We start from the raw sequence: 10,346 nt of genomic DNA on the forward strand, positions 1-10,346 counted from the left end.
CACAGAAAACCGAGTCTAAGCTGCCTCGGCGCGAGCCATTGGAATCACGTGACAGGCCCAAGATAGACTCCGAAACCACACAACCCCCGTGTGTTAAAACTCGACAAAGAGATGTTTATCTGCTAGAAGACAATTCAATAGCATGAAAACACCAATAAAAAGTGTCAGTTTCACAGTCAGCGTCTGTTGCCAAAACACAATACTCCCTGTTTGTGGTCAACCCATCAAAGCCCAGACAACAGCCTATTGCAGACTCATTTAAGGGCGGTACCACGCCTCAACTGTCGCCACTTAGCAGTAATCATACTCCGGGCTACCGAATGGCGCTGCGATGCCACACGAACCGCAGGTTGGGCGCTAGACAAAAACTAACGAAAGAGGCGAGGCACCTCCACACTTCCAGCAAGTAGGAAACATGCACAACCACAAATGGAACACATGCACAACACCCAGCAAGAAACTTGCACATCGCCAACAAATACGACAGCTACACAACACCAGCAAGAAACCCTCACACCGCCAGACACGACAGCCGCAGAAAAACACTGTGCAATGCCACCAGGCCATGGCAAGCCCCGACACCAGATGTGACAGGTACCAAACTACGGCAAGGACTAGGGGTGGTAACAACACAACCAAGCAAGCCCTCTGCACAAGAGGCCATATGGAACAGCTGACGTGCTCAGCAACACCGCACACAAAAACCTGCAATTCAATAGCTACTCTGATGTCCTCAACACCAAGCAAGACGCATTTACAACACTATATTTCACACCTACAGAACTCTACGTATAGCATTAGTGCAGCTACTGCAAACATTACACGTGCACAATGCAAAATGTGCGGTCCACATAACAAAGCACAGCGTGACAGCCATACAACCCAACCAAATGTGGCCTTAGAAGAACATCACCAAATGGAAACCGTAAACATCAACACTAAGTAAAACGTGTTGTTAGCAAAACCACAAAAAATGCACATGCACAAAAGATCAAATGTGCCACTTACACAAGGGCACCAACCAAGCCATGTACCAAGCATCACCAAAGCGGACATCAGCCTCGAGTGGCACCTGCATGAAACACCAGGCTGTGCTAAGCAAAACACCTGCAGAAAAACCCTAAAGTGACGTGCTCCAGGACACAATGGGGATACTTGAACAACACAAGTGCGAAACCTACAAAGTACGACGAAAAATCAACATTGATGCACAAAAGTCACGTTTAACGCCTGAGAAACACAAAGTGAGACATCTGCTTAGCAACATTGTGACACTTGTACACCAAAACCAAATGTCCACCTGCACAAAACGCTCCGTGCAACACTTGCACAATAATGAGTGTGACGCCCTAATAATAACAGCTGCAAATCAACAGAAAGCAGCAGAGTCATCAAACAGCAGAACACCTGCACAGTACGAATAGAAGCAAGAACTGCACATCAATGTACGGGTAAGAGATCTTACAACACCAGCAATAACGTGCACATCATTACTACAGGCAATCCGTAAGCAGCACAGGAACAGCACCTACACGGCTACAGCGAGGTTAACACCTGCACAATAACACCAATAGTGTCAACTGCAGCAGAGGAGAGGGTCCCAGGGGAAGAGAAGCACAGGCCCCAGGCGAGGAGAAGCACGGTCCCAGGGGAGGAGGAGCACAGGCCCCAGGGGAGGAGGAGCACAGGCCCCAGAGGAGGAGGAGCACAGGCCCCAGAGGAGGAGCTCCAGGGGAGGAGAAGCACAGGCCCCAGGGAAGGAGAAGCACAGGCCCCAGAGGAGGAGGAGCACAGGCCCCAGAGGAGGAGGAGCACAGGCCCCAGAGGAGGAGAAGCACAGGCCCCAGAGGAGGAGAAGCACAGGCCCCAGAGGAGGAGAAGCACAGGCCCCAGAGGAGGAGAAGCACAGGCCCCAGAGGAGGAGAAGCACAGGCCCCAGGGGAAGAGAAGCACGGGTCCCAGGGGAAGAGAAGCACAGGGCCCAGTGGAGGGAAAGCATGGGTCCCATGGGAGGAGAAGCACAGCCCCCAGGGAATGAGAAGCACAGGACCCAGAGGAGGAGAAGCACAGGACCCAGAGGAGGAGAAGCACAGGTCCCGGGGGAGGAGGAGCACAGGCCCCAGGGGAGGAGGAGCACAGGCCCCAGGGGAGGAGGAGCACAGGCCCCAGGGGAGGAGGAGCACAGGCCCCAGGGGAGGAGGAGCACAGGCCCCAGGGGAGGAGGAGCACAGGCCCCAGGGGAGGAGGAGCACAGGCCCCAGGGGAGGAGGAGCACAGGCCCCAGGGGAGGAGAAGCACAGCCCCCAGGGGAGGAGAAGCACAGCCCCCAGGGGAGGAGAAGCACAGCCCCCAGGGGAGGAGAAGCACAGCCCCCAGGGGAGGAGAAGCACAGCCCCCAGGGGAGGAGAAGCACAGCCCCCAGGGGAGGAGAAGCACACTAGGGGAGGAGAAGCACAGCCCCTAGGGGAGGAGAAGCACAGGGCCCAGTGGAGGGAAAGCATGGGTCCCATGGGAGGAGAAGCACAGCCCCCAGGGAATGAGAAGCACAGCCCCCAGGGAATGAGAAGCACAGCCCCCAGGGAATGAGAAGCACAGCCCCCAGGGAATGAGAAGCACAGCCCCCAGGGAATGAGAAGCACAGCCCCCAGGGAATGAGAAGCACAGGCCCCAAGGGAGGAGAAGCACAGCCCCCAGGGAATGAGAAGCACAGGCCCCAGGGGAGGAGAAGCACAGGCCCCAGGGGAGGAGAAGCACAGGCCCCAGGGGAGGAGGAGCACAGGCCCCAGGGGAGGAGGAGCACAGGCCCCAGAGGAGGAGCTCCAGGGGAGGAGAAGCACAGGCCCCAGGGAAGGAGAAGCACAGGCCCCAGGGAAGGAGAAGCACAGGCCCCAGAGGAGGAGCTCCAGGGGAGGAGAAGCACAGGTCCCAGGGGAGGAGGAGCAAGGCCCCCAGGGGAGGAGGAGCACGGGCCCCAGAGAAGGAGACCACAGGCCGCAGAGGAGGAGCTCCAGGGGAGGAGAAGCACAGGCCCCAGGGAAGGAGAAGCACAGGTCCCAGGGAAGGAGAGCACAGGCCCCAGGGAAGGAGAGCACAGGCCCCAGGGAAGGAGAGCACAGGCCCCAGGGAAGGAGAGCACAGGCCCCAGGGAAGGAGAGCACAGGCCCCAGGGAAGGAGAGCACAGGCCCCAGGGAAGGAGAGCACAGGCCCCAGGGAAGGAGAGCACAGGCCCCAGAGGAGGAGCTCCAGGGGAGGAGAAGCACAGGCCCCAGGGAAGGAGAAGCACAGGTCCCAGGGAAGGAGAGCACAGGCCCCAGAGAAGGAGAGCACAGGCCCCAGAGGAGAAGCTCCAGGGGAGGAGAAGTACGGGCCCCAGGGGAGGACATAGACCACAGGTCCAGTGGAGAAGAAGGGGAGGATAAGGGCCGAAGGCTCCAGGGGTGAGGAATGGCCTCTGGTCCCAGAGGATGACAAGAAACACACCACCCAGAGAAGGACAAACACAACAGGCCAATAGAAGGTGAAGGGTAGGACCCAGGGGAGGAGAATGGCCACAGGTCCCAGAGGAACACAAAGATCATAGGCCTCAGGGGAACAAAAACACGGGTCCCAGAGGAGGACAACGACCACAGGCCCAAGGGGATCAGGAGGTCCACAGGTGCCCGCGGTGGAGAAAGACCAGGGTTTCTATGGTTTAAGAAGCAGTAGAAGTGTCAGGGGAGGGAAAGTCCAGCCTGTGAAAGTGGCATGTCACTTGTGGCCACCTGACAAGGGGTCCTAGAAGTCCCGCTGGCTCGAGCAGGTGAAAATGGCCACGCGTATAAGGGGATGGGAAGCCCCATGGACGGCAGGGTGAGAAGGTACCCCAAGGGGGAGCTGGGGGAGAGGCTACAAGCCCAGGGCAAGGAGGGCAACGTACCAGAAGGGGTGAGAAGGGGGTGTGGGGGCAGGGCAAGCAAGGGAGATTCTGTTTTTATCTTTTCCCGTTTGATATAATGAACCCCGGGGGCGGGAGCAGCATTAAGCGACACGTCACTGTGCTGTCATACATGTAACATGGTGCTGCACACTCAAATATACAAGCACAGAACATTCTCACCCCTTTCCCCGGATATTACACCCATGGGAGGACAGATATTCCCCCTATTGATTCGTGAGACTCCTTTCCCAAACAATGCCCCCCCCCCCCCCTTTATAGCGCTTCCAGCCTCCCACCCCACTCTCTGACAAAGACAAGTTCTCCATACCTGTGCCCCCCATGGTGCGGCGCGGGGGCCCCTCGGGTATAGGTGAGCGCCTCTTCCTGGATCACGGATCGGAGCAGATCCCAGACTGCAGACGAGGACAGCTTGGAAAGGCTGGACGGAGGGGCCCCTAGGGTACCGGAGAGTGGAGGGCTGTCTGTCCACAGGCGAGTGTTGGGTGCTCAGTCCACAGGCGAAGCAGGATCTTCTGCGAGCAGGTCAGTGGAGGGTCACCTGTGTCCAGCTGAGTGCTGGGCCCTCTGTGTACAGATGAGTTCAAGGGCTCCTGTGTACAGACGAGTGCAAGGGCCCCTGTGTACAGACGAGTGCAAGGGCCCCTGTGTACAGACGAGTGCAAGGGCCCCTGTGTACAGACGAGTGCAAGGGCCCCTGTGTACCGATGAGTTCAGAGTCCTCTGTGTACAGATGGGTGCAGGGGCCCCTGTGTACAGATGGTCCTGGCTCCTCTGTGTACAGGTGAGTACAGAGTCCTCTGTGTACAGACGAGTGCTGGGTCCTCAGTGTATCGATCAGTACAGAGTCCCCTGTGTACAGATGAATGCTGGGTCCTCTGTGTACAGATGAGTGCAGGGGCCGTGTACAGATGAATGCTGAGTCCTCTGTGTACAGATGAGTTCAGGGGCCCCTGTGTGCAGATGACTGCTGAGTCCTCTGTGTACAGATGAGTGCAGGGGCCCGTGTACAGATGAATGCTGAGTCCTCTGTGTACAGATGAGTGCAGGGGCCCCTGCACAGATGAGTGCTGGGTCCCCTGTGTACCGATGAGTACAGAGTCCTCTGTGTACCGACGAGTGCTGGGTCCCCTGTGTTCAGATGAATGCAGGGGCCCCTGTTTACGGGTGAGCACGGAGTCCCCTGTGTAGAGATGAGTGCAAGGTTCCCTGGGTACCGATAAGTACAGAATCCTCTGAGTACGGATGAGTCCTGGGTCCCCGTGTACAGATGAGTGCAGGGCCACCGGTGCAGAGGGGAGGCCCTTCTCGCAGTACAGGTGTGCTCTGTCCCTCTCCTACAGGTGCACCTGCTGCGGTGAAATGTCTGATTAAATATTGCAGCAGCCTCTACTCCGTACCTGTGAGCCAACTCGCCCGCCTCGGGCAGGTGAGCCCGGGAAACCCCGCCCGTTCCACACTAATCACATCCTAGCGCCAAATTAAAGCCTCCTCAATCCCACAAGGAGCCCCGCCCATCCGATACTGTACCCCACCCAGTGCCAAGGTAGCCCCACCAGCCCCGGCACATCCTACCCGAAAACTAAAGACGTACCATGCCACAAGAAAGCAGCTCACTAAGTCTTGTTTTGTTTCCCGTTGCATTCTGGTAGTTGTGGTCCTGTACTTACAAAAGGAGGACGAGGAAAAAAAAACTGTTGGGAACCAGAATGAAAAGAAAGTGCCACAGGCCACCAGACCCCAGAGATGGGAAGGCTCCCTGAAGCGGTGATAGACAGAAACCTAGCACAACGAATAGTGCCAGCACTTTTCAGGCAAGTAATAGACGCTACGAGCACTTCTAATCAAGGACGCTGCACTTCAAGGGCTGCCCCTCCCACCAGATTGCGCTTCCAGGCTTTATGAGAAACAAGAGGCAACATAGCCAGGCTCCTATACAATCAGTACAGTGCTGGCACTTTTCAGAAGGGTTGTCATAACTCTAGCGGGATAGCACTGCCACTTCTATGCAGTGACGTTTTAATGGGCCACTTACAGCGAGATCTGTAGCAAGCGCCAAGAGGCCAACAATTGATGAACTCTGCAGCTTTATTAAAATACCCAGCAACAGAGCAAATCTGTGCTGCTTAAAATTAGGAAAACCAGCAGATAATTGCAGCAAACAGGCACTTAAGCCCATATTTATACTTTTTTTGCGCCGCATTTGCATAATTTTTGACGCAAAAGCGGCGCAAACTTACAAAACACAATTATATTTTGTAAGTTTGCGCCACTTTTGTGTCCAGAAATGACGCAAATGCGGCGCAAAAAAAGTATAAATATGGGCCTTAGTAGGTTGTACCATGGTGTTAATGCATGCATTTTAAAATGTGTTAAGCAATAAAGAGTTGTTGCTTTTAGAGACTAAGGGAGTCATTAGGAGTTCGGCAGAGGGGGTGCTTTGGCCTACCCCGGTGGAAAGAAACCGCCAACACCAAGAGTGATAAGCGTCTGCCTGTTTAGCCACTGAAGAGACATGGGTCTGTCAGTTTGGAGTGGCTCTTGCCCATTAGTAGTTCCTCCACAAGCATTGGCGTAACAAAATTTGAGGACCTCCCCTGCAAAGTACTTGGATGGACCCCATCTCCCCTGGACCTGGTCAAGGGCCTGTCACCCATGCATAATGTACTATGCTGAGGGGGGCCCCTGGAGCTCAGGCCCTCCCTCCCCTTGCACCACAGGGACTGCAGAGGCCTTTGTTACACCACTGTCCACAAGAGACCCAAAAATCAGCTATAGTCAGTCATCACCCACTGATGCTGGTGTGTTGGTCCACAGTCAACCATATTTTAAGTTAACCACTGTCCATCTTAGGTTGTACTTCAATATTACAAACGCAAAATAGCCACCTGCGCCATACTGTGAAAAAGTCTTGTTTTTCCCCGGATCCGCCCCAATTGTTGACTGATATTGGTGGTTACTGACTCTGACTGTGTCCCGAGGTTTGCTAACCAGGCCCAGGGCCAGTGCTCTGTTTAAAAGGTAAAGGTGTATGGTAATTAGGCATAGTTATAATTGGCTTTGATAATCTACCTTTAAATCTCTAGTATATGGTAGGGCATGTAGGTTTAGAGGCATAGTAGATTTAATGCACAAGTGTGCACTGCTGTGGTACCTGCTGACATTTAAAAAACACAGCCCTGCCTTGCAGGCTGCATTTAACTATATCCAAATTCGACTTTGGAGTAAAAAGTACTTCCAAAGTCCTGAACTGCATTATTTTTACATATAAGTCATCTCTAAGGCCTATCCTGGGTACCCCAATGGAAGGATGCATTTTAATAATAAGCAGGGACATTATAAAATATGCTTTATATGCCCTGGTGAGGGAAAAAGCCAATTTCCCTTTTCCTCATTGCAGTACAAAAGTTCCATAGCCTAACATGGGAAGGTTTTATTTAACACCAACAAAGTCTATCTTTTGACAGGAGTGAGCTAAATTTAATTTAATTCAAGGTGTCAAATTAATAGTTACAATAAATTCCGCAACTTGCCAAGGATAGATTTATTATAATTAGTACAGGAAAATAGTTTTAGAACTGATCTTCTAAAGATCCCTAAAATCAGCCCTGTAGCAGCCTCTCCTGATTGTTCAACCTTTGACAGGCTGGCCAGGCTGCTCTGGTGAGGTGTGAGGTAACCTTGGTTGAGACAAAAGAGACATCTGGTGAGAGAAGATCTGCAGCGGCAAACGCCAGGACAGGAAAGGAGCTGGGTAGCCAACTGGTCTTCGAAGGGAGAAAGACACTTGGGACACAAACCAGGAGCACCCCCACTTCCTGCATCCCCAGCCAAGTGGGAGCCTTTCTGATTAGATTAGATGAGGTGTTAAAAGGGGAGTGTAGGGGAACATTAGCCCCACTTGCAGGTGGGCTTAGCCAGACCTGAGACTATAGGAGAGATTTTCTCCATTTTGGTGAAAAATTTCTGGGACAAAAATACGCCACACTTCCCAGGAAGTGGTCATCTCAGAGGTACGCCATTGGTCAGGGGTGCCCCCTGCTTAGTAACACACAAAGAGATGATGGATGGAGTCCTGAAAGTTTTCAAACACCCACCCTCAGTCACAGATCTGGATTAAATCCATTGTTCCTTTGCTAAAAATGCTACTCCAGTTTGGACCCAGCCATATGCAAATCCGTCTTGACCCTGCTTCCCATGAGAATAGTTGAATGGGAACTGCCAAGCCAGGTCCTCCCTGGACCAGAAACAAGCATCCTGGGACTGGTTTCAGGGTATTACGCCTCATCAACCAGGCTAGCTTCAATCCAGTGGTACAGTGAGCAAGGTACCCACGTCTGGGCATACCCTGGACACCTAGGATCAACATAGCTACACGCAAAGAGATGATGGACGGAGTGCTTAAACCTTTAAAACACTCACCCCCAGTCACAGATCTGGGTTAAATCCATTGCTCTTTTGCTCACCATGCCACTCGAGTTTGGACCCAGCCATATGCAAATCAGTCTTGACCCAGCTCCCCATGGGAACAGTCCCGCTTGAACTGCCAGGCCAGGTCCTCCTGGACTGGAAACATGCAGCCTGGGAATAGTTTCGCAGTATCACCCCTCATCAGCTAGGCTAGTTTGAATCCAGTGGCACAGTGAGCAAGAGACCCACGTCTTGGCGTACGTCGAACCGTGACTCAGACTGAAATTCAGGTTCGCCCTCTGAAGGCTCCAGAGCTCTGTTGGGCCTGTTCATCAACAACGAGATCCAAGACCACAAGGATTTCACCAAGGCCTTGTACTGAACAAAGCCACTAACTTGTAACCTGGCCTGTGAGGAGCCTTGCTCGATGACGAGTGAAAAAGAACCAAAAATGTGACTGTGAAGGTAAAAGTTTGTGCGAGGCCTACCACTCAGTGTAGCTGACCCACGCTCCATCGCGGTCGGCCTTATCTTTTTATTTTGTCCCGGTCAGGTGAGAACAGATAGCTCTGTTTGGCACTTTTCACTTTTTGGCCCGGGAAAGCACATTATTACATTTAATCTTTAAAAATTCATATCTCCGCTTCTCTACATTGGATTTTTGTTGTTTCGATGTTGTTTTGAAGATAAAAATGTTTCCTGTTTTTATTAATTTGTGTGGGATTTTTATTGTGTGTTGTGTCTTCCTTATTAAGTGTTTTGGTGATATTAAATGCTTTACACACCTGCCTCCTAAATTAAGGCTGACTGATCATCAACCAAGTAACCAAGGGTAGAGCAAGGATTAATGATTGAGACTTTGACTGGACCTTAGTTGTGTCATCAACCAAGTAACCAAGGGTAGAGCAAGGATTAATTTATGAAGACTTTGACTGGACCTTATTACTAAGTGTACCTATCTGCCCTTACTAATAAATCACTTTCCAACACACACACACCCCACACACACATCCTCTACACACACAAAATAGTACACCATTGTGACACCTATATCACACATTTAGGAGTGAAAATCCCTGTCATAGGCAGACAACTCAAAAAGGTGGGAGAGGCCAGTAGCCATCTCTTACTGGCAGGAACAGGGGAGAAGGTCTGTCTTGCCACTGTAAACAGCATTGCTGCCACCATTATAAGTCCTCTATAGGCCGATGAGGTGACACTAGCCAGGCTCAGAAAAGAGGGTGCACATAGTGTGCACCTCCAGACCACAGTACCCACTCCGGGTCTCAATTAGTTTCACAAAAGTACCTCCAAGGTACATGTATGATGGTCATCAATGCTGAGGCGGGGCTCAAAAGCAACAGCTTGAGATTGTTGTTGTAAGGCTCGAGAGACTGCCCTTTAGTGCACTGTGGGGGACCTTTCTCCATCCTGACTCTTCCCATATTAGTCAAAGTCATCTGTCCTCCGTTAGTCCCGAAGTGTCCTACAAAATAATTTTCAACTTGGACAGCTATGTTACTAAATTTAAAAACACATTAATCCGGCAGTGACATCCATCATCAAAATATGGGAGTACAGCTAGTAGGGTAACCAGTGGCAATGAGATGTTCAAAAAAGTGTGTTGCATAAAATCAAAGGACTTCAGGTCAGTGGAGAAATTTATGTAAAGTCAAAAGCATCACATCTTGGACTAGCGGTTGGATTGGCAAGGTAAGCGCATTAGAATCAGATGGCATCGAATCAGAAAGTAACCATTAGATGGACATTTGAAAACAGGATGTCCAGTTGTTCAAATTAGAATCCATAAGATTCATGAGTTCTATGAAAAGTTTAATATTGACGACAGTCCTTCCAAATAGTATTACCACAGTATATTATTAAAAGCAAAAGGATTATTTTCTTCGTAGGTTGGCGGGGGGGTTGTTTGATCCAATCGAGTCGTGTTATATAGTTTTTGTGCAACATCCAATGCAACACATTTCTGTGTCAGGGTGTGTC

The 10,346-nt window shown here is 51.6% G+C and overlaps 1 protein-coding gene across 1 annotated transcript in view; it reads right to left on the reverse strand.

Annotated features, from left to right (window-relative positions):
* SCNN1B (sodium channel epithelial 1 subunit beta) overlaps nucleotides 1–5,403 on the reverse strand; it is a 168,074-nt gene extending 162,671 nt beyond the window's left edge. Inside the window, exon 1 of the mRNA XM_069209671.1 lies at nucleotides 4,246–5,403. Coding sequence (XP_069065772.1) covers nucleotides 4,246–4,258 — 13 coding nt within the window. The 5' untranslated portion in view covers nucleotides 4,259–5,403. The remainder of the gene's footprint in view (nucleotides 1–4,245) is intronic.
* Nucleotides 5,404–10,346: the final 4,943 nt, after the last annotated feature.

The sequence above is a fragment of the Pleurodeles waltl genome, chromosome 10 (genome assembly GCF_031143425.1).
Source record: "Pleurodeles waltl isolate 20211129_DDA chromosome 10, aPleWal1.hap1.20221129, whole genome shotgun sequence".
In the NCBI taxonomy this organism is placed as follows: domain Eukaryota; kingdom Metazoa; phylum Chordata; class Amphibia; order Caudata; family Salamandridae; genus Pleurodeles; species Pleurodeles waltl.